The following is a 25,025-nucleotide window of genomic DNA, read 5'->3' on the forward strand; positions in this document are numbered from 1 at the left end:
TCCGTGGGGAGTTTTGCAGAACAAATAGGGAGAAGAGAAAAATACAAAACAAGGAAACCGTTTTTAACTCCTGTGAGAATTTTCTGAGGTACGCTTTGAGGACTGTGCTTTTCCAGGAATCCTACCACAATCCAGCCAATAAGACTTCTTGCCATTTTTTCCAATAGTGTGGATGTTTTCAGCAAATAGTCAGGGTTATGCATGAGGCAGGGAGCTTGAGAAAGCTGTTCACTTCCTCCCCTGCTTTGCTTTAGTCACACCCAGTAAATGAGGGCTCCAGGGGAACTCAGAGGCTGTGTGTGCAAGGCTGAGCTGGACTTAAGTTCTGACCTATTACTTACTGGAAATAATCCTCTGAGTGGACCCAATGAATGTTTAAGAAATGCAATCAATCCTTGGATCCCAGGGTTATTCATTATAATTAAATTTTATTCTTAATGTAATATACCTGGTCTCTAACACTAATATTTTACTTTTAAAAGTGGCAGTCTGGAGACTTCCCTGGTGGTCCAGTGGTTACGACTCTATGCTTCCACTACATGGAGCAAAGGTTCGATCCGTGGTTGGGAAAGTAATACCCTACATGCCCACAAATAAATAAAGAGTGAAGAGGTTGTTTTTTTTTTTTTAATCTAGCAATCTTAGAGGCAGAATATGCTTGTGACCCCCTTCAGTAAAAGAGATGCTTTCTTAACCATTTGAAATAAAAATTGGAAATACTGAAATGGCATTCTTGTCATTTTATCTCCATTGTATCATCATTTTGTGGGGTTCTTTTGTGTATAAATTTCTACTAACTTCAAAGGGCAGAACCTGAGATTTGACAAGCTATCAAAAGTTGGCAGAAAAAAGTACAGAATAGCTACTTTTAGTCATTTGGGTGTTTGGAAGGACATACTTTCATACACTGTATTGGTTTCCTAGGGCTAGCATGACAAAGTAGTGCAAACTGGGTGGCTTAGAGAAACAGAAATTTATGGTCTCATAGATCTGGAGATCTGAAGTTTGGAAGCAAGGTGTCAGCAGGGCCATGGCCCTTCCGAAGGGTCTGGGAAAGTGTCTGTTTGAGGGTTTCTCTCCTAGCTTCTGGCATTCCTTGGCTTGTAGATGACCATTTTCTCCCTGTGTCACTTCACATCATATTCCATCTGCATGCTCAGTCACTTCAGTTGTGTCCGGCTCTTTGTGACCTCATGGACTGTAGCCCGCCAGGTTCCTCTGTCCTTGGGATTCTTTAGGCAAGAATACCGGAGTGGGTTGCCATGCCCTCTTCCAGGGGGTCTTCCTGAACCAGGGCTCAAACCTGCATCTCCTGCATCTTCTGCATTGCAGGCGGGTTCTTTCCTGCTGTGCCACTGGGGAAGCCCTCTGGTTCTGTGTTCAAATGTCCCCCTTTTACACCGACATCAGTCATACTGGAATAAAGCCCACCCTAGTTACCCTATTTTAATTTGATTTTAAAGACCTTGTTGTCCAATAAGTTCGCATTCTAAGGTACTGGGGGTTAAGACTTCAAGACACCTTTTTTGAGGGGGACATAACTCATACCATGACAATATAGTCTGTTGAATTGAATGGAATTGCTTCTCAAGATTGCTGAACTACTCAGACCCAAACGTTCTGATGGGGACTTTTCACCAGCTCATCTAGAGCCCATCTTTCCTTGGTGTTCTGCTTACAGCAAGTTAGGATACAACTGTGTGTTTAAAATTAGTGATCTAAAAAAAAAATAAAAAATAAAATAAAATAAAATTAGTGATCTTGAGGCACATGCTGGTGGGACTTGCTGTTTTTCTTTCTGCCCTTTATGAGTTGCATGTGCAAGCAAGACATTGCTTAAAAATTAATGACAGCGGGATGCTTGTCCTGTACTCCAAGTCATAAGATTGTGGCTTCAGGCAGAGCTGCAAAAGTTGAAAAATCACAAAACAAAAATGCACCTTTTTGGAAATTTGGTTAGAAGATAGGCAATGTGTCTTGTAATTATTATATTCTTATCCAAAGTTGCTAATAATATTTGTTTCTTTTGGATTAAGCACCCTCCTTTCATTAAAGGAGAATGAGGCTTTCCTGGTGACTCAGATGGTAAAGTATCTGCCTGCGATGTGGGAGACCTGGATTTGATCCCTGGGTAGAGAAGATTCCCCTGGAGAAGGGAATGGTTACCCACTCCAGTATTCTTGCCTGGAGAAACCCATGGTCAGAAGATCCTGGTGGGGTACAGTCCATGGAGTCACAAAGAGTTGGACATGACTGAGCGACTAACACTTTACCTCACTTTCTTAAAAATGAAAGATACAAAATAATTCCTGATTATATATCTTCTAACTATGTGAAAATGTCTACATTTCAAAAAAAGGTTTTTACATGGCTAAAATATTGAGTTGGCCAAAAAGTTTGCTTTCAGTTTTTTGTAAGATGTTATGGAAAGACCAAGATGAACTTTTTGGTCAACTCAATACAAGAGGATACGAAAATTTTAGTATTATTTAAGGACTCTACAGGCTTGATTCACTTAGCCATATTCAAATGTATGGAAACGTTTGCTTTTTTAGACCAGTAAAATCAGGAACACATGAATTTGCAAAATGACACATCTCAATGTAATTAAAACTCAGTTTGTCATTTTTTTAATTATCACCTAGGCAACCACAGTACCACTGCTTATACTGCTACTAATGCTGATACTACTACTATTAATAACAGCTGATGTTTATTGAGCACATATTCTGTGTCAGGCACTGTTCCAAGTGCTTTGCCACTTTGGAGGCCAATCTGTGTAGGGCCAAAGATGTATGGGGACAAATCTATATCTTGTGTGGAGTCTCCCAGCTGATGGACTAGGGGACATAGACATCCTGAGGGAATGAGGAGTATCACTCAAGTCTTGAGTATTGATGCTGGAGAGGTTCCCCTATGAAGAAGCATTTAAAGAACCCAAATGTTGGCCCACATGAGTCACGTTCACCATTCCCCATGCCCAAAGAACATAAAGTCATTCAGCAAAGTAAGAACTATAACTCCCCTTACCATTTCTCCTTGCTTTTACTTACCATTCCTAGAAAAAAAATCAAGATCTTCAGTTAAATTTGAATTTCAGGTATACAATGAACACTTTTTATTATAAATACAAGTATATCCCATGCAATACTTGGGACATGTTTATATTAAAAAAATATATGCCATTCGTCTGAATTTCAAATATTACTAGGCATCTCATATTTTTATCTATTAAATCTGGCAACTTATCCCACCCCAACTTTCCCCAAAGAGCTGGTTATTAGGTGAATGGTGAGAAGAAAAGAACCAAGTTATTTTGTTTTCTGAATTAATGTTGTGATTTGAGATTTAAAAGTCTTCCCCCAAAAATAAGTAGAAAAGTCAATAAACCATCTTCAGGCAAGGAGCAATTACTGTAATGAATACATTTGAAAAAGATTAGATAAGAATAAAAGATAAAAGTTATATTTTGAGTACACTAGAAATCTTCTTTGTGAGATGATCGAGGTCTATTTTACTTAACTTTATTGAGCTGTTCCTCTCCAGGACCATAATAACTATTAACTTCTTTTATAGTTCATGCTCTTTGGAACATATTTTGGGAAATTCTGTTTTGTTTTATAACTTTGTGATATATTTAACTAAAGTGCTATACTGAAGAATTCTCGCAAAACCGCTGAAGGACCCTTGAGGTCTTTTGAGGTTTGAAATAAAACTCAACTCAAACGGGCTTAAACAACAAGAGAAAACAACAAACGGGTTGAGGTTCAGGTGACTGAAAAGCCCAGATGTAGGGAGGACTTAAGGTTCATTGATCTAGCAGCTCAGCCATGCCAGTAAAAACTCAGTTTTAAAATTTTGTTTTGTGTTGCTTTGTTTTTCTGTCTTCTCTCTTAACTGTTAACCACGTTAATTTTATTCTTACTGGCCCCCTTGCTGTTAGTAAGGTGGTTGCAAGTTTCCATACAGCCCAGCTGGGGAGAGAGCAATGCTGACCCGGCACTCTGAATAGCCTCGTTGACTGTCGCATGCTCACCCTGTGGTGGCTGTGGCCGAGGCGTGGAAGGAACCGAAGAGCTGAAGTCTGTTAAGGCTTTTCTATGGGGCGAGAGTGGGTTCAGCTTTTACCAAAACACATGAGCTGGGTGGGAAGGAGCAGATGACTGCCTGAGGGTGGGGGTAAAGCATCTGAATGGATGCTGGCTCAATTGACAGGTGTCCGATGCAGCTGGGAATTTTAAGTTTCTGCCATTGACTGCAGGCAGTGGTGATGCTCACAATTGTTTAACAGCCTGCATCTTCCTGGGCACCACTTCAGGAGGAACCTGTCTCCCAAGGGCCTCCTGCTTACAAAGGGTTAACCTTTTAGTTGGTTGATGTTGAAGGGCCTAGGAGCTCCTAGGAAAGATGACAGAAGGCCATGAGAGGTGAGCACTTAGAGTACTCAGGGGTGGCTACTTACCACCAGCAACAGAAATGTATCACTATCTTAACAACGTTTATAATAGTACCCATGTGTATCAGCTTAATGATTTTTTAAAAAAAAAAACACAAAGGACTTTTGCTTCTGAATAAGACTCTACACTTAGTTTCTTCATTTGAAAAATGAGTGGGTTGAGGTAGATGATTTTACAAGTCCTTTGACAGAAATGTTTGTGTTGTATTCTATAAAAATTGCATAAATAAGCCCTTAACTCTGTCATGCACATAGTGATATGTCTGTATTAAACAGAATATTATAAACAGTTGTTATACATTTTAAAATGCAGAGAACCACATTTCCATTTGAAATTTGGCAAAATAAATCTAACTGAATTTGGATATGAATTTAACTAGATTTTTACATTGAAAATTTTAAATACATTATTTCTAAAGGCCATGAGGATTTTCTCATTGTGTCTCACTCTGTGTTTTATAGTAAAGCAAGGGGGAAAAACAATCATTTATCATATTAAAAATTCATTTTTTTAACATGTTAAGACTCCTTGAGGAAAACATAGGCAGAGCACTCTTCGACATAAGTCACAGCAATATGTTTTCTGGATCCTTCTCCTAAAACAAAGGAAATAAAAGCAAAAATAAACAAATAGGACCTAATTAAAATTCAAAGTTTTTGCACAGCAAAGGAGACCATTAACAAAACAGAAAGACAATCTACTTAATAGGAGGGGATATGGGAGAAAATTTTTGCAAATGATATGACCAATAAGGGGTTAATATTAAATGCATATAAATAGCTTATACAAAATGAAATTAAAAAAAAAATTGAAAAATGGGATACCTACCTGGCAGGGGAGATACCATGATCATGAAGGTGGTTTGCACCAGGTGAGACTTATCCATTGCACTCTGGATGTGCTGACCCCTCTGATTTCTCCAAACATGGGAAACTCGCTGCATAACTTGTGGTAGAGGGGGACTGCATTCACGATTTCCCCTGAAGGAAAAAAAATGGACAGAAGAAGTGGATGTATATTTTTCCAAAGAGGAAATGCAGATGGCCAACAAGCACTTGAAAAGATTGCTAATCATTGGGAAGTGCAAATCAAAATCACAGTGAGCTGTCACTGCACATCTGTCAGACTGGCTATTAACAAAAAGAAGACAAATGACAAACGTTGTCAAGGATGTGAAGAAAAGGAAACACTTGTACACCGTTGGGGGGAATGTAAATTGGTGTAGCCACTATGGAAACCATAACGGAGGTTTCTCAAAATACTAAAAATAGAACTATCATATGACCCTGCAATTCCACTCCTGGGTACATATCTGAAAAACACAGAAACACTAATTCGAAAAGATTATGCAATCCAATGTTCTTAACAGGATTGTTAACAATTGCCAAGGTATGGAAGCAACCTAAATGTCCAGCAAAAGATGAATAGATTAAAGAAGATTCAATTGTATGTATATATACACACACATACAATTGAATACACACATACACATGATAGAATACTATTCAGCCATAGAAAAGAATGAAATTTTGCCATTTGCAGCAACGTGGATGGATGTGGAGGGCGTTACACTAAGTGAAATATGTCAGACAAAGAAAAATACAGTATATCACATATGTGGATCTAAAAAATATAACAAACTAGTGACTAAAACAAAAGAAGCAGACTCACCCATAGAAAGAACAAACTAGTGGTTACCAGTGAGGAGAGGGAAAGGGGAGTGGAAACATAGGGTAGGAGAAAAGCAAAAAGTTATTATGGGATTATATGAAATCATGTGTGTGAAACTTTTGCAAATTGTAAAGCCATCATAGAATTTAAAGCATCTTTGATTCAGTTAAAAAATTAGTGCTGTTTTTACTTTAATGGAAAGTGGAGAGGCACAAAACCAGAAATGGTTAAAGAAAAATTGAAGATGGAAGTTATGCATTCATGTGAAGATGGTTCAGTGGCTGAATTAAGCCAATCATGACTGGCTTATCCAATGGTGGAGGATAGGGAGCGGGTAGTGGCTGTGAGGTCATCCCCCTCTCCCACTGGGTCAGTGTCCTTACAGGGTGGAGCTGAAGTGCAGTTGGAGAAGGTGAATTTTTCTCCTAGGCTTCACCTGTCTCTTCTAACTCCTCTCCCTGAGAAGCCTTCCCAACATCTTGTGTTCTCAGCTGGCTAGTCATCTGAGATATAAAAAACCACAGAGGAGGAACTTTTTCCTAAAATAAATGGAAAATCAGCACCAATGATGATGCTGTCTCCTATCTCCCACTCCCTTACTTGTCCCTCTGCCAACCACACCCGCTGCCCCAAAACAGAGTTGTTTTTCCCAGAGGGCAATGTTGTAAGCACCGCAGTTACAGCAAGTGGGAAGAATACTATATTTCTTATTTTCTTTACATAGAGACATAAATAAAATGTTTGTGATATTTTGATCTTTGTCTGATGAAGCATTTTAAACATTTGCAGATCTATATTTGTAGGTTTTTCTGCACTTTAACTCATCAAAAATGTCAAAGCCAAGAAAGGCTTTGACTTTCAAAGAGAGAACTTCTTGCCTGTAGCTAGCACTTTCTTCTGTCTTCGGAGCAAAACTGTGGCTTCATAAATCCTTAAGTTCCTTCCCTCTTTATGTATAATTTCTGATAGAGTTATAGATATACGTGCACAACTGTGTTAATTAACCCAGCTGAAAAACCATACTTACAGAGACTTCTAAGGAAAGACACCTATGTCTGATCGTCTTCTCACTTTAAAGATATTTTCTGTTATAGCACTAGCAAGAACTAAATAATAAATGTATTATAATGCTTTGAATAAAAATAGTTCTCAAACATAGTTGATAAAATTTGCTGCCCAAGAGCTAAAATAAATTTATTAGCTGTGAATGAGGACGCTGGTTTTTTGGGTCTGCCTGTTTAGGTATGTATATATTATGACTAATATACAATGTTACATGAAGTTTATATACACTTCAACAACTTGAAACAGTTTAAGTCCTCACAATTAAATTACTAAAAATTAAAATTTGTTAAAATATGTATTTTTCTGTTCCTGCATATAAGATCAATAAATAATATAAAAACGAAATAGACAATATTTGTGTGACCTATCTCAACAACTCCATGGAAAACAGCATTATCCTCATTTAACAGGTAAAAACTTTAGGCAGAGAATGTCAATAGCTTGTCCAAGTTCATACTGATGTTACTAGTGGTCTGAGGTTATGGTTTCTAACTCAAATTTTCTGATTTTAAAGCTCTTATGTTTCCAACTGTATTACACTACACTTTTGTAGTTATGCCATTATTTTAGGACATTCTTCATGTGAATTCCAGGGAAGTGGGAGAAAGGTGCAAGAAAACTCCAATAATAGCTACAATATTACGTATCATTATAGCACTAAGAATTATTACCATTACTTAAGGTGTCATTGAGGACTTTCCTTAAGCCAGATAATCAAGATACGTCTCAGAGGCACACTTTTATAGTTCTCTGCTTTATATATGAAGTATGAAAATGCATAAAATGCTTGTTATTCCATTGTGTAAAATGCTCTATTTTGACATGTCAGAAAGGAAAGCTCTTCCCCAAAGAATTCTTGAACCTTCAGAAAATTTTATTCTCTCAGAAAAAAAAAGTTTTCTTCCTATGCTAGCTCTAGTTTGCAGAGAAGCAGACCTCAAGACAAGAGCAGGGAGGAGATTTATTGGAGATGGAGCTGGAGAAGGTAGGGAGAGATGTTTGGACTGAGAGGGAGGGTCTGACTGCTATGAGAAAAGAGGGGAAGGGAGGAAGGTGGACTGGATTAAATTAAGTGTGTTAATACATGTGAAGCACTTTATAGATCGTTGGTACCAAATGAGAATTGTAGATATGTATTACAAGTCATCTTCCTTGTGCATTTTTCTTGGTAACAGAGCTGTACTGTTGCAATGGAAGATTGATGTTAGCTTCTCCTTCCTTGAGAGCTTAGTAAACAATATTCAGACATCAACTATGCTACAATACTTTGTAGGTAAATCTAAGTGAAGTAGAAAAATGCTAAAAGTCAACATTCATTCTTGTATGACTGTTCAAATAAAAAGTTCACTACTTGTATTTCGGAAAGTTTTCTCTTGGAAATATTTGCACTTTTTCCAGAAATATCATATTATTTGCAAATGTTTTGAAAGAGAGCATTTGAAATTAATTGGTAGGACCTATAGTCAACTATCATTCTGTTGAAACAGTTTTAATTTACACTTAATCAAAAAGTTAAAATACTTAAAAAATAATGTAAAAATTGCCTATGTACTCAAACTAGGCCGACATTTAATTTAATGGGCAAGTCAATTTAGAAAAGGAAATTGGAATCTTCGACCCTAATAATTACTTGCTGCACTTGATATGGGAACAAATACAACTTGGCTGAGCTTTAATTTGGTAAGACTTTGTCCAAAGTTAAATCATCCCAAAGTTATGAATATGAAACTTAAAATTAAACATGACATTTAAAAAATCCCTATTTTTGACTTTAGAGGAAGATGCAAAGTTGTACTGAAATATTAATGTGTATTTTATGCCACATGTGACATTTTATTCCAGCATCTTTTATATTAAAGTTTAAAAAAGAAAATACATATTCATTATAGGAAATGTAGAATATTCATAAAATGTAAAGAAAAATAAATTAAAATGAAAAGTGAATCTGTCCTTGGTTCTACTATATAAAAAATCAGTATTAACATTTTAATATATTCCCTAAATAAAGAAAGCTGAAGTAATTATTCTTTGCTGTTAAAAATAAATAGCAGATTTAATACTTGAGTACCATGCTCTCTTATGCTTAAAAATTATATTTTCTTTTTCCTTAATTGTGGGCCAGTAATTATTAACCTTATTATCATTTTACTTTGTAACATTCTTAATTCCCCTTCCTAACAATGCTGCATGGTAAATATTATTTCTTATTTAATGTAAAGTTAAATCAAGTTTTTACCTTATTTGGGGTAGTTTATAATGTTTATAAGTTTACAATGTTTATAAGAAGGCTGAGCGCTGAAGAATTGATACTTTTGAATTGTGGTGCTGGAGAAAACTCTTGAGTCCCTTGGACAGCAGGGAGATCAAACCAGTCAGTCCTAAAGGAAACCAGCCCTGAATATTCATTGAAAGGACTGATGCTAAAGCTAAAGCTCTAATACTTTGGCCTCCTGATGTGAAGAGCTGACTCGTTGGAAAAGACCCTGATGCTGGGAAAGATTGAGGGCAGGAGGAGAAGGGGGTGACAGAAGATGAGATGGTTGGATGGCATCACCTACTCAATGGACATGAATTTGAACAAACTCTGAGAGCTAGTGAAGGACCAAGAAGACTGGCATGCTACAGTTCGTGGGGTTGCAATTGGTCAGACATGACTTAGTGACTGAACAACAACAATAATGTTCCTGATCTGAGAAACCTCCATGTTTCTCAAAACTACACTGGGGAGTACCTACTGGAATCAGGAAGCCATTTATACAAATGTGCCTTCTGAAAAGTGTAAACAAAGTTCCTGAAAGACAGGAGCACTGGCTACTGAATGTCTTCTGCACACAGATCAGGGCAGCTTCTTGGCATAATGAATAGCACTTAACAAGAAAGATGGTGAAACTTCAATTTCCAGGCCAGTTTAGGCTGCATTGCCCACACTGTCTATAGTGTGAGCTTTGGCATTAGATTTACTTCTTGCTATGGGTATATTCTCAGAAATCTGGGACTAGAAACATTTGAGGGATAAAGAAAATAAGACTATGATTCTTACTTAGTACGCATTCACTCTTAAAAAAGTGTTTTCCTTTGAAAGCCTCTGTCATAATGCTACTATCCTTTAGTGTGGGGTTGGGTGGGAGGGGGAGTAAAATAGAGAATTGTCCATTTCTTACATGCAGCATGTATCTGTTTTTCTAGATAAGAATTTTTAGTGACTGTTGGATGGAAGATGCTGTTTCTGAAAGGTCATAATTAAGAGATCATGGGAAACATGAAATGTTTTTCTTTTGAAAAAAAAAAAATACTTTCAGTAAAATGGACTTCCTTCTCCCTCAGGCAATGTTAATCAAGAACAGGCAAAGGGTTTGGTGATTTGAGAGATTTGCATTGGAAAAAATAATAAACAAGTGAAGGTTGTTAACAGAGTCGATTAAAGAGTAAGGGAATCAGAGGAAAAAAATATGGCATCGTGGAAAAAGCATGAGCTTTGGAATTGCATAGGCTTCAGTTTGACTGAAATCAGGTTTCATTTTTTATTCAGTTCATTAAGAATTATGTGAAACTTGATTTCTTTGAATTCTGTTTTCTTCACCTGTAATCTAAGATGGAGTTATTTCTCAATTATTATTTATCAAGCTCTTAATATGTACCGGTCTCTTTTGCAAACAGTGCTGCAATAAAAATGCATGAATGTGTATCTTTGCATGTTGCCTTAATTACATTGCATGGTAAAATCCTAGAAGTGAAATTTCTTTTCATAGATTTTCTACATGTCCTGTAGAGAGCTTAATCAAGTTATACTCAATCAATAGCCCAAGAAGTCTTGCCCACACTCCACACCTCTAATTCTGATAAGTCTCAGTATTTAATGTTTAAATATTTGCTAACTTAATAAGTAAAATTGTATTTTTTAATTTTAATTTGGTCATCTTTGATTATCATGCTAAATATTTTCATAAGTTTACTGGCAGAATTTTGAATTATATAAGTGAAACTACTGTAATTTAAAATCCTAAAGTCTGTGTAAGTTATGCAGTTCTACATTGGCTTCATTTTTCAATTCTTTACTAATTTTAAACTATTTTTTATTAACGCACACAAGTCAGGCCTGCATTGCATGAACATCTCTTTTACTAGAAATAGAGTTGCCATTTCCATGTACCTTCAGCTCCTCTGAATCTGTTTTTTTTGCTTTAAACATGAAACCACGGGGGAAGTTTCGTTTCTCAGTTACCACTTCTCCACCTGAGCTGTCAGTTTTGTTTTTGATCTAAACAGAGGGTAAGAGAGAGGGCATCTTATTAAATCACGGTCTTTGGGCAAGGTTAAAGTAGATTTATCTACTTTACATATCTTTTTAAATGTGTTTGAAAATAAATTTAAACCAGAATACTGTTCAGAGGTGTTCTTATGTTTAAAATAATCTTTTACACCTAAAAATCTTTAAGATCAATAAAAGTATCTTCATTGGGGGATGCCAGTGATGGGGATGCACATTTCTTTAAGGAAATATGGATGATATTTAGGAAATAACCATATTAAAATGGCAGTTACATGAAGAAACTTATGTATGGACAAATACGGGTTTTTCCCTAAGCATTGGAAAAGATTAAAGAAAGTGATTTGACTTGTCATTTTCTCTGCATATATCAAGTTCTTGTTGGGTGGCAATACTCCATTGTTTGATTTAAAAAATAGCTAGAAGCTTGTAAACTCCATGAGGAAATAGATTTTACCTCTATCTCTTTACATTCTATAGAGTCTAGTAGTGCCATATGTATATTAGATGACTGTGAGAATGAGCTACTGGTTCAATTTTAATAGGAAATTTTAATCCATTTATGTTTTTATTGTATTATTACAATACAAATTATGTTATTACAATATAATATTGTTATTGTTTTGTATTAGTTGATATGTTTATTTTTATATATGACATTTTCTTCTGTATTTTATATTTACTATATTTTTCCTTTGCCTTATTTTCCCCTTTCTTGCATTCTATCAAGTACTTTAGATTGAATATTAGCAACAAAAGTCAGTGGGTATTTATCAGCTGTATTTGTACATCATGCGTTTGTGTGTTTGCGTGTGTGTGTGTGACAGAGAAAGAGAGAGAGAGAGATGGAGATGTGTGGTTGAGGGGAGGGGAGAGGGAGAGAGAGGTTTTGTGAGTGGATGACTGCAGTATGCCTGCTTCAGAATCAGTTTTAATAAGGAACCCATCAGTTAGAATAACAAATTTCTGGCTGTCATAATGCATTGTGTACAGTAGATACTTTGCACTCACAGTTTGATGTTTGAGACACTGACTATTTTCCAAGAAACTCCACTGGTCTAGGCATAAAAGTATAAAATTAAACCACTGACCTATGACGGGATGACTAATGACTTATTTAGCTGCTGCTGCTGCTGCTAAGTCACTTCAGTCGTGTCCGACTCTTCGAGACCCCATGGACTGTAGCCTACCAGGTTCCTCCGTTCCTGGAATTTTCTAGGCAAGAGTACTGGAGTGGGGTGCCATTGCCTTCTCCTAAGTCAGGCTAAACACTTAGAATTGAGATCTCAATTTTGCTTTATTTTCTACACATCATACAGTATCTCTGAAGAGGTTAAACTTTACAAAATTTGTATGGAGTATTTTATATGCTATACTGGAATTTTCAGATTTAAGAATTTGTGAACATTTTACAACAGACAGTTCTTACACACTATCTATACAGAAAAAAAGCAGAGTTGTCTGCTGAAGATTCGGCCACAGAAACTTTTTTAAAAAAATTAAAAATAGTCTTTACTCACACAAGTATTGATGAAAAAATTTTATTTGCTCTAATAACATCACAAGAATATCTATAGCTTCTGCAAATATAGATTATAAAGTATTCTAGCAAGATGTACCTTTTATATTTTATTTAAACTAATAGTAATAAGGAAATAAAATCTTTCTAATCATAATTGATAGCAGCTGCTGCTGCTGCTGCTAAGTCGCCTCAGTCGTGTCCGACTGTGCGACCCAATAGACAGCAGCCCACCAGGCTCCCCTGTTCCTCGGATTCTCCAGGCAAGAATATTGGAGTGGGTTGCCATTTCCTTCTCCAATGCATGCATGCATGCTAAGTCGCTCAGTCATGTCCGACTCTGTTGATAGAGGATAGCAGATAAAAATGCTAAATTTCCCATCAATACTGACAAACATGAAGTACTCATAGAGGAAGCCTAATTCTTGTTAATATGGGAGTGATAGTAAACTAGCTAATTATTAAATCCTGTTAATTAGAAAAAAAATCACTGAATAATGTCAGATTGATGATATCTTAGTGCTTTGCTGATAGCTCAGTTGGTAAAGAATCCTCCTGCATTGAAGGAGATCCTAGTTCGATTCCTGGGTTGGGAAGATCCACTGGAGAAGGGATAGGCTACCCACTCCAGTATTCTTGGGCTTCTCTTGTGGCTCAGCTGGTAAAGAATCCGACTGCAATGATATCTTACTCAGTCTGCAGGGCATTACAAAAATAATATGAACATTGTATCATATAAATCCTTCAAATGGGCCACTTGCCTAAAACAACGACAATTCAACTTAATTACATGTGTCCAACTCAGAAAAGTTTCCACTGTAATTTTAAAGTGCCATTGGATCTTAGGAATTTGGTACCCATATACATAAACCAAGAAATTTTTAGGTTAATAATGCTTGTCAAGTAACAGAATATCTCCTTCCACTTTTAGATTAATAAATGAACATTTCAAGTGAGTTTATGCACTATGGTGTTTCAACTTGTAAGAACTAGCTCTGTTAAGAAACTGACAAAGGTAAGAGGCAAGAGGCACTCATCTGCAATTAAAAGTCAAAGCTGGAGTAGTTTTTCTCTGTCTACTGACATGTAAAGTCTAGTCGTAACTGCTTACTCACAGAATTGATAAAAGCAAAGAATGTTGACTCAAAGAAAAGAACAGAAAATAAGAACAGGTATTTGCAAGGGATAATCCAACCTACAAGCTCTGTGGAAAGCAACTGAATCCAGTACCATTTACAAATGTTCCAGTAGTTAGAATTATCCTTCTGCTTTTCCTCTGGATGGCACTGCTCTCTCTCACGGTGGAGGCATCATCTGGATAGCAGGCTCCATCAGGGGCTCTTTGAGAAATAAATTTGTAATTCTTTTACTATTGCTTGACTTTTGTGAATGAGCTGTGCAGGAAAACTGAGGCTTACTTTTCTCTGTGGCATGCACATTCGATAAGTCATTTCTCACTTCTGAAATCTCTTGGGGGAATAGAGAATGATTTAAGGAGTCAAGATGAATCAGAGGAAGATTTCTTTTACTCAGCTTCCCATCATACTGTGTATTTCTGCGTCTATTTAAAAATTAACTTGTGACCCCTAGTAACTTATGTCTCCTTTCAGTCACGCACATAGCTTCCTTTAAGACTGTTCTTACTTAGTGTTGTTCTCACTCAGAGGTAATTTTGACTTGTTAGAGAGGACGAACTGTGGGACTCCCAGGAATGTCAGGTTAGTTTTCATCTTTCTATATGGCCCAAATGGACTAAATGTGTGTTTGTGACTGTGTGTGCCTTAATTTTTAAATTAATTATAAGTTATCAGACAACTTCTTATCCAGGCTTTAATGGAGAGCTTTTCTGTGGTAAGTTTTCATAGTGACATACCAACTAATTACATTTATAATTTTTTCTATCAGAGTTATGCTATCTGTAAAATTATGCCGATGTTCCTTCCATCACTGGTACCTTATCAATATAAAATATGCTAAGATTTTTATAAGGCACACAGTTAGCATATCTACTTAAAGTTAAAAGCACAACAGTATATTTTCTTCAGTGTTAAAATGGAAAAACAAAAGGGATTATACAGAAGTAAGATAGACTCTAATATTTGTTAAATCAGAATGATTAAGAGTCATTTGATAATCTAGTTTGGAAATTTTTATGTAACATTCAATAATTAATGATGGAAACAATCATTTTACATAACTTTTTTATATTTAAGGAAACTTTTTACTTGTATTTATTAGTCTTAAAATAAACTTAAGGATGCTATGGACATAGATATTACCAATGACATTTAGATATGAAAGATTAAAATGACTTGTTCAATGTCCCAACATTAAAGGTGAAGTTAAACCAAATAACCTAGGTTTTCTCATTTCCTAACAAATACTGCAGCTGATTGACTGGGCTGTTTTCTAAAGGTAGCATTTCTCAAAGGCATTGATTAGTTACAGTGCTTTTGTTGATTTGTTTTTGAAAAGTAAATATCTTGTATTTTGTTTTTACTTAACTCTTGGCAATCTATTTAATTATGTTGAATTCACTTTTGAAGTTTTCCAAGAAAATCTATTTCTTATGATTTACAGTCTTTTTATTTCTATATCTATGATAATTTGTTAAAACACTGTTAGGGTATCAGTGTTAATTGATATGTTAATAGCAACTAATACAACATAGAAGAACGCTTTTATAATGAAATTATATTTTTATTTTATAGAAGTTTAAGAGAAATTAATAAATTAACCAATTTATAAAACCCAAAACTTCTAAACAGACTATAAGAAGATGCCCAATATTTGAGATTTCTCTTAATATTAAGGTACGTAGGATGACCCTGAATTACCTAGTCTCTGAAAAGATTTGAAGCTTTCTCTGATTTTTAAACCTAACATTTAAAAGTAAAACAGTAATTCATTTGTGTCAATAGTGGAGGTAAAAAACCTACTTTATCTTGAATCAAAAGGTATTAGTAGGCTTGCTGCTGCAAAGTCTTTTGTGGTTGCTGCTAATTACATTTTCACTTCAAATTTTTAAAAGGAATATAGGTATGAATTGGCTCAGTAAATATTTATCAGTTGAAGGAGTTATGGAAGGTCTCTGAATTTCAAAAAACTACATGTAAAATATCAGTAACATTTTTGTTACAGATTTTCCCCTTCACCTGAATACTGAGCATACTGTCTTCCTATATTATTGGATCAAATTGTGAAATTACATACACCAAGCAAATGATGCTCTAGGGAATGTGCAGCATTAACATTTTAATTAAAATACACAATGATAATCTGCATGAGGGTGTAGCTAAGCATTAGATGACCTCCAGTTATAGTAGTAGTAACATTTTTATTTGATAACTAGATAACTAGGTAATTAAAAACATTAATTAAAACAAAGTCATATCCTAATTTATAAAGGCTAAAAGGAAAACAAGAGCACAGTAAAAACTCATTGAAAAGTAGTTATTACACTATTATAATGAGATACATTTTAACCAATATATCTTATAAGGAAAATAAAAGTCAAAGCTTATTCTATGCCAAAATATTCTTGAAAACCAAGTGGTAAAGTAAGTCCTAAATCATAAACACAATACAAAATGATTTTTTTCCCAAGAGGTTTCACCAGCCCAAAGTCACTGTGAATGATATAAGGTGAAAGACAATGTTGGAAGGTGGTATGGAATCATCAAATTAAGTGTCAAAGATTAAGGCCAGAACCTGACTTCATTACTCAGGAACAAGTGATTACTGAGCACAGGTATATTACAGTTTTTACTATCTGCATTGTCACCATATTTCTCACCAGTTACAACTGGGCGGAATCCTTGACATGCAGTCCACTCTGGAGCCCAGTATGAAGGGTGGTGTGGATCAAGTTTCCTGAGAGAGGAAAAGGCTGGAATGTGCATTCACACCCATGAAGAAAGAAACTGGTCCGAGCAGGATGCTTATCTCAGAGTTCAAGACGTATAAGAGTTGTATGTTGCCCGGTGAACTTGACTGGCAAGGGTCAAATAAGGCCATTCAGCTCAAACAAACAAAAAACAGCATATGACCTAATTATATCCATGAACACCAAGACTTTCTAGATGTCTTTTTAACAATTAACACTTCCTTGTATTCATAAGCAATATGAATACTATTAGCAATACTTTTCTTCTTTGTCGTGGTCACAAATGAGCCCTTCTACCCCATCAACAGAGCTTGGAATGTCACTGTCCTTTTCAGAGTGATACAGACCTCTTCCTCTTTCTGGCAAAATCCTCTGCGTGAATAAAGTTGGAGAGAGCCTTCGTGAGGTCTGATGTCTCGGTGCTGCTCCCAAAGTCATAGTTCTTCAGGCAAGGGCACAAGCAGCGCACGATGGCCCGGCGGATGTAGCCATCAAAGATATAGTAAATGAAGGGGTTGACACAGCTGTTGGCAAATGCCAGGGGCCCGCTCACCTCCATCCCCTGCTGGAGAAAAGCTGAGGACAGGTAGAGTTCTTGCTTCAACCCAGAGACAATAGCCAGGAGCTTGAAAGTATTGAAGGGCAGCCAGGAGAGGACAAAGGCTGCCACAACTATAAAGATGATCTTTATGGATTTCCTCAGCTTTTTGTTATGCTTTCCCGACTGTTGATAATGGACACACAGCTTCCTTGTGATGCAACAGTAGCAGGTCACAATGCTCACCAAAGGGGCAAAAAATGTAAAAATTAAGGCCACCAGGGCCCAAGTCAGTTTGAAGGGAGTGGCCCTCTCCTCTGCACAGTATGGTTTACCATCAATCAGGGTAAGCTCCCTGGACAGAAGGGTAGGCAGCCCCAGGAGGCAGGAGATAACCCAGACACTGGCACAGACTGCATAGGCACAGTCTCTCCTCCTGACTTTCCTGGATATGGCTGGACACACGATGGCCAGGTAGCGGTCCACACTCATGCAGGTGAGCAAGAAGACATTGCAGTGCATGTTGACTGAGATCACGTAGGAGCTTCCTTTGCATAGGAAAGAGCCTGTCCTCCACAGTCCCACAGATGCTTCTTTATCCACCCAGAGAGGCAAAGTGATGACGAAGATGAAGTCGGAGGCAGCCAGGTTGATGATAAAGATGTCGATCAGTCTTCGGCTGCCCCGTTTGAAATGCAGTGCACTCATGAGAATGAGGTTCCCGGACACGCCAATCAGGAACACAACTGTGTAGAAGACGGGAAGGAAGACGGATGTATAAGGAACATGGGAGTGGGTCTCTTCAATATCAGGATTGTGACTTGTAACAAAAAAATATTCCAAATAAACCGGGGTTGCTTCTGGGTCCATCACTGGGTCCATCAGCTGCCAAATCTGGTAAGTTTCCTAACCTAGGAAGTTTTTGTATATATTTTAGAAAATTCTCAAGGCAGCTTCTTTTATACAGTGTCTGCCTCTTCCCCCTGCCCCACCCCCTTCCTTAAAAGATCTTGGGACAAGCATAAAAACAGAGATTAAAAAACACAGTTTCTACCAATCCTCAGAAAGGGCCCACAAGGAACACCACCCTGATAGGTGCTGGGTGGTTGTGGTTATGGTTTTCTTTATTTGCATTTGCCCAGGAGGTGGCTCAGATGGTGAAGAATCTGCCTGCATTGCAGGAGACCCTAGGTTCAATACCTGGATTAGGAAGATCTCCTGGAGGAGGGTGTGGCAATCACTCCAGGAATTCTCTTGCCTGGAGAATTCCATGGGCAGAGGAGCCTGGTGGGCTACAGCCCATGGGGTCGACAAAATCAGGCACGACTGAGCAACTAACACACACACACACACACACACACAGAAAACTGAGGTGCTCTTTGGCTTTTTTCTTCAAGGTATTCAATTTATTTCTTTAAATCCAGAAGTTAGGAGATGAATTAACTTTTTTTCTCCTACCTACTTAAATTTAAAGACATCTTTGCTTTTCTAACATTGAGAATCCTTTCCATCTAGCCTCCTGTTTCACATACGAGATCCTGTTTTACTTTTAGAATTTTAAGGTGGTGATGCTGAAGGTGCTCTTTTCAATTATATCATTAGTGGAATATGAAGACTTTTCAATAGTCTTCCATTGCATGGAAAGTAAACTGAAATTTTCCCAAATCATACCAGTTTGCGTCTATGGCAAACATTATGATTCCAATTAGTTTCTTCTCATTTATTTGGCTCTTTCAGTTCATGCATAATAGATCCTGTCTTGTTTGGTAAGTTTTTAAAAATACCCAAAATGCTGGGACCATGTCTTGTGCTTTTATTATTATTTAAAAAGTTCTTCATTATGCAATTAGCATAATACCTTGCACCTAGTAGGTGTTTTGGAAATGTTACTTTGATTCAGTAAAATTTAGCAAGGATGAATTCATTGGGGTTTAATTGCAGGCACTATTGTTATTTATGCAGCTTACAAACACAGGTTTAACAGTCACAAACTGCTATTTTTCCATTGTTTTCTGTTACTGTAATTCAACCAATGCAGTTTCCTTTTGTTAGCATTAATATCCTTGAATAATATCCTTGAATGAATTCTCCTTACGAACCCTCAAATAACTATCCTTCATCAGTCTCTAGATTCCCTCTGATCTACTCTTTTTTTACACTTCACTTTGATAGGACTGATTTTTTAGCTTCTGAACTCTGACTTTTCAATAAGTGCCTCCACACATCAGTGAACTTCCCTTTTGGAATGACTGACTTGGCAACAGACAACCACATATTAGTTGACACTACAATGGAGTGGCCAGTATAAAAGAAAAGCACTGCAAAAGGAAGATTTGAGGTTCATTCAAAACACTTGAGAGACAGCCTAGTAGCAAAAGGATTCGATCATATTTTTCTCTCACCCGTTCCCTTTTATTTAGGAAGACCATAGTAAAACACGACAAATTCTGAAGCTGACTCCTATTTCAATTCCTTACTGGCAGAATTAGCTCAAGGCTCCTTCAGACTCTGAGAAGTGTCCTTCTCACCTCCCTCCATCTCATGTTACCCTCAAAATTACAGTTTTGGGTTGATATTACTATTGCATAGAAGAAAATATAATTGCTAAACATTCGAAGTCCTTTCCACTGAATTTTTGTTTCTTCCATAGTTAATTAACATATTGAAAAGAACGATCCTGCCTGCTGGGTTCCCTCCTGCCATGTTCTATTCAGCCTCAGGCCTGTAGTCTGGGTCAGGGAAGGGGGAGGGCTCCCCTGATCTGGGGCAGCTCCAGAAAGTCACTAGGGAGTTGATTTAAGTCTGTCTTCTTTTGTGTCCTAGGCTGCTCTGTGTTGTCCCTGAGGGAGTGTGGGAGACCATATCCTTCCCTAAGTATAGGCTGCAGAGGAGATATACTAATTAACTTTTTGACATTTCTGGGATAGAAATCTTTCCCACTGGGCAAGCCTTAAATATTTAATAGAATAACTCAGTCTGTCAGTTTGAAGTAGGACAATGTTTACTTGAAAAGGATTGATGAGGTAAATGTAAAATATTTAAGTATTTAAACACTATGTGTGTGTGTGTTTGCATTAAAGAAGCAATTATATATATATATATTTTAAAGTTTACTTGTAAATGTACTTTAATTGTACTATTAGAATTTCACATTCTTCAGCCAGAAGTTCTGGTAGTTAAAGAGATAATGTTGATTGTAGGCCTAAAATAATAAAAAAATTTTAGATATATCTCAGGAATTCCACATACAATTATTATAACAATGGAAAAGAGTTTAGGCTCATACTCCAGAGGATCACATCTGGCTGTACATTTATTCTTCAGGCCTTTAATTTTCTTTCAGCATTCCAAAGTTGTTGGCCTGCTGATGTCAATTATTTCAAATAAATCTGACTTCCTCAGTAAACTTTGAAGCAGCTGTAGGCAAAATGATTTGCTTTATCATATAGTCACTTTGGATCATGGTAATAAGTGGTAGAATGCTGCAGTATGAGAATACCCATCACAGATCAACAATATCTTGGAACCTAAGTTAGAAAATTGTTTTGAGCCAAAAAAGGGAACAAATTGCATACTGTGAGCATGCATGCTAAGTTGCTTCAGTCATGTCCAACTGTGACCCTAAGGACTCCTCTGTCAGGTTCCTCTGTCCAAGGGATTCTCCAGACAAAAATACTGCACTGAGTTGCCATGCCCTCATCCAGGGGATCTTGCAGACCCAGAGAGATCTAAACGAGTCTCCTGCAGCTCTGGCAGTACAGGCAAATTCTTCACTGCAGAGCCACCAGGGAAGCCCGAACAGCACAGTACTGGTCTTTTAATAACTCAAAGAGTATAAAGCTGTTATAAGACAGAACCCATGATAAAAGCTGACTAGATAGAGTAGGGGAGGTCATAGTTCTAAATAAGTTCTGAATGATGATCATTTTTAACCTTGAATGCCCTTTGAAATAAACATGAAGAAACCAAATAGATCAAAACTCAAAAACAACACTGGACACCGTAAGCATATGAAAAGGCAGTATGAACAGGTGACGACTAGAAAAAAACAAACAAACAAGAAAACAAAACAAAAAAGAGTAAGCTATAAATATCAGTAGCTGAATTACAGCACACATGTCACCTCATAAGAATTGTTTTTCCAGAAAAGAAATATTCCCTCCCTCATCCTTTCTGATAACAGAGATTACTGCCTACACATTCGTATGTTCTAAGACCTTTCACAACGCTACTTGTAAAGTACTTATTACCTCATTTCATATGGTAAGTTGTTTTGGTGTCTGACCTCCTGAGCTGATCATGAGCAACTTAAAGGCAGAGACCATCTGATATCTTTCGACTGGCCTCAAGCTTATAGTAGTCACCCGACTGTAGTCTTTTTTTTTCTGCCCCTTAAAGTCATTGTTCTGAATTTGTGGATGCTAGACCACATTACCCACGTCAGAGTCCCCCGGGATACCTACTAAACTGTAGCTTTCTGAACCTGGTCCCAGAGCTATTGAATCAGTCATTAGGAGTGGAGTCTAGGGCTTTAATAAGCACTCAGTGATTCTTAAACACACTAAAGTTTAGGGCCACTGTTGTAATTCACACATCTTAACCATTTTACACATTATGTTTGTTATTATTTTGGCTAATTTTTTAAAAAGTTTAAAAATCATCTCTAAGTTTGAACTTATTAGAAGTCTTCTGGCCTGGATCTCAGAAATTTTTAGGAATTAATTTAGACTTCTAAACCCTCCCTTACTCTGTGTCCTAATTCCTGATATATGTTCAGAATTGACTTGAATGTTAAAAATGGGGAGAGAGTAAGCTTTTGTCCACTGAGGCATCTGCCTGAGTGGATCTACTATCATCATTCAGCCATATCTGTGACTTACAGCCTCTGCCTCACGGGTGGATTGGAGGTTTTGTGTGAATACAGCCACCCCAACTGGCACTGTGATATATTACTTCTGTTTCTTCTCTATCAACCATTCTGACCCCCATATTAGTTAGGATTCATTAGATTACGTAGCAGATGACCCAGCAGAAAGAAATCTCTTCATATATGCTGTACTGATTTGTCCCAGGGTAAATGGCAAAGATCATGAAGCAAACTGTTTTTCATAAATCTTATCAGATAGAGTGATTGTATATTCATTTGTTAGAAACACTTGCTTGTCCATTTCTTATTTGAGTATCATAACATGTGTAACTATTTAAATAGTCCAATTTAAGAGCTCTGTTTATACTGAGTTACTTTTTTTTTTTTTATCCTGACAGGAGAGTTTAGTGCGATATAATGTACTATATCATGCCAAATTAAGTGGCACCTATTTGCTATTATCCCCAACTTCATTTGTTGGATTTTTTTCTCTCTTGGTATCTCATATTTACCTAAACAGCAGTGACCTTAGTATTCTAGGCACCTACACTTCAGGCTTCTTCATAATTGTTGATTTAATCTGGGTTTAGGTTGTGTACAGCAAAAATTGTATTTATTTACACTAGTGTCTCTGGTACCTAGCATATTGTCTGGCACACAATTGGTGGTCAATAAATGTTTGTAGAACTGGACTGAATTAGCTTGAGTTTTGAATCATCTGTGATGAATAAGTACTTTTCACAAACTTCTCCAAGAGCTTCCATTTTCCATGATTACTGATTTTGTTGAAATAGCAAAGGTCTGAACTGCTGTCCCTTTTCTAATCAGCATGCATGCAGCTTTCATCCTTTTTCTTTGTCCATCTACATTTCCCACTCTCTCTGTCTTCTTATATTTTACTTCAGCTGGAGGTATAGGATACATGCATTTCCCAATGAAACTGCAATGCTGTGGACCTATAGCAATCGTACTTCAGAGCTACATTATTCTTCTAGCAGAATTAGGACTCACAAAATTGTATAGCTTTAAGTGATATTAGTGATCATCTAGTACAACCATTTAACTAATGAGGATACTGGGGCCCAGAAAGAGGTTATCTACCAAAGATTCACACTGATGATTTTAAAATAAAGGACAAATTAAACTTCCCGTTTACACATGGTCCATTCTCTGTCCTTCAGAAACATGTACATCTGAACAGCTATAGTTTGTTTTGTTCCTCTGTGTAACATCTGACAGGAATTACTAAAAGGAAAGAGCTATTTTGGACACACTTTTTATTTGCTTTGTCTTTGATTAACTTTGCAATGTTCTATAGTGAATTGGTATAAAGAAATTCAAAGACTGATATATCTTTTTGAGGATCATTATTTATTAGAATCCAGAACTTGATATTTTTCTATTTTCCTTCTTTCTGCACTCCAAAGTTCATAATGAAAACAATCAGGACAAAACTATATGAGAAAAATATAAGGAATATATATTTTGCTTAATATAGTTTTTAATTCCTTAAAAAAGTACAATTAAAAGTAATATTTAAGTGTATTAAGGAGTTTTATATTGAAGGGAATTCTCTCATAAAGAGTTGTTTTTGTAAGCACATAATTAAAACAAGTTATAATATCTGCATAACTAGATTTTTGGTTTATTTGAAGTAGAGAGTAATTACAACACCTTCTTGCTGAAACTAGAACCATCCTTAACAAATGAAGCCAGAGGACTAGCTCAACTTTGCTTTTAAATCTAAATTTCATAATCTGTACGTGGTTGCACTAAATCATCTTTATGTGAAAATACATCAGGCAAGCTACTGTTTCCCAAACAGTGCAGTATGAAATGAAAACAAATTTAACTGTGTGAATTTATTAAGTATTTATTTTGCTTATCCACGAGCCACAGCACAGGTAGAAGACAGAAACCCCAAGATGTAAAGATAGACCAGAAACATGGTTGTGTGCTTGGTGGTACTGGGTGTGATGGAGTGGTTCAAGTCCTCTGGGCTGAGTGGGCAGGAAGGTCACAACCTCAAGTGTGCAGACACTCCCAGGTCCATGCTAAACTGCTGACTGAAATGTGTCCTGTTTTCTAGGCATTCTGCAGATTTGATAGCTGAAAGCGTCATCCTCCTTTGAAGGTTTCTCCAGATACATCCATCTCCTGAATCATGAGGACTTTCATATGCCATGAGCCCAGCCTGGGAATCTCCTGAGTGACTGAGCGTGGATGCCTAAAATCTGGTCCTGGCAAGTCCTCCCAAGCCATTTGGCAGTTGGTCCAGAGGTTGGAAATGGCAACTCACTCCAGTATTCTTGCCTCGGAAATCCCATGGACAAAGGAGCTGGTGGGCTACAGTCCAGGGGGTCGCAAAGAGTCAGACATGACTGAGCAACTAAACAACAAACAACAACAACCGAGGTTCCTAAACCTCCTGAAGTGAGCAGGGACCAACATTAACACCTTACTTCCAGCCTCCAGGGGAATTGAGAGCTTTAAAGAGGTGTTTATATTGCCCCTATTCAGAGATTATAGGTGTTGAACAAATATTTGCGAATACTAATAGTTTAGCAATTGTCTAGTATGCCCCAGGCTCTAGACTGGGTGTTTTATATGTATTTTCTCATTTAATTCTCACAATGACCACATGGAATAGGTGCTATTGTCAACATCATAATTTAGATAAAAATAAACTGAGACTTAGAGAGGTTAAGTAAATTCTCTAATGTCACTAAGTTAGTCAGCTCACCCCAGTATTCAA

General features: G+C 36.9%; 1 protein-coding gene, 1 long non-coding RNA gene and 1 other non-coding gene across 3 annotated transcripts; 1 reads left to right on the forward strand and 2 right to left on the reverse strand.

Annotated features, from left to right (window-relative positions):
- Positions 1 to 3,083: 3,083 nt before the first annotated feature.
- LOC145539102 (uncharacterized) lies at positions 3,084 to 17,337 on the reverse strand. Its single transcript, XR_014077572.1, has 3 exons — positions 16,776 to 17,337; positions 5,286 to 5,437; positions 3,084 to 5,052 (listed from the first exon to the last, which is right to left on the reverse strand). It is a non-coding gene; the product is annotated as an uncharacterized LOC145539102 (long non-coding RNA).
- On the forward strand, positions 5,278 to 5,440 carry LOC145540080 (U1 spliceosomal RNA). Its single transcript, XR_014078208.1, has one exon. It is a non-coding gene; the product is annotated as a U1 spliceosomal RNA (small nuclear RNA).
- Positions 16,302 to 18,285, reverse strand: GPR15 (G protein-coupled receptor 15). Its single transcript, XM_081572562.1, has one exon. It carries the CDS (start codon positions 18,283 to 18,285, stop codon positions 17,197 to 17,199), a length of 1,089 nt encoding a protein of 362 aa, XP_081428688.1. The 3' UTR covers positions 16,302 to 17,196.
- Positions 18,286 to 25,025: the final 6,740 nt, after the last annotated feature.

The sequence above is a fragment of the Giraffa tippelskirchi genome, chromosome 2, assembly GCF_054371585.1.
Source record: "Giraffa tippelskirchi isolate mGirTip1 chromosome 2, T2T-mGirTip1v1.2.pri, whole genome shotgun sequence".
NCBI lineage: Eukaryota > Metazoa > Chordata > Mammalia > Artiodactyla > Giraffidae > Giraffa > Giraffa tippelskirchi.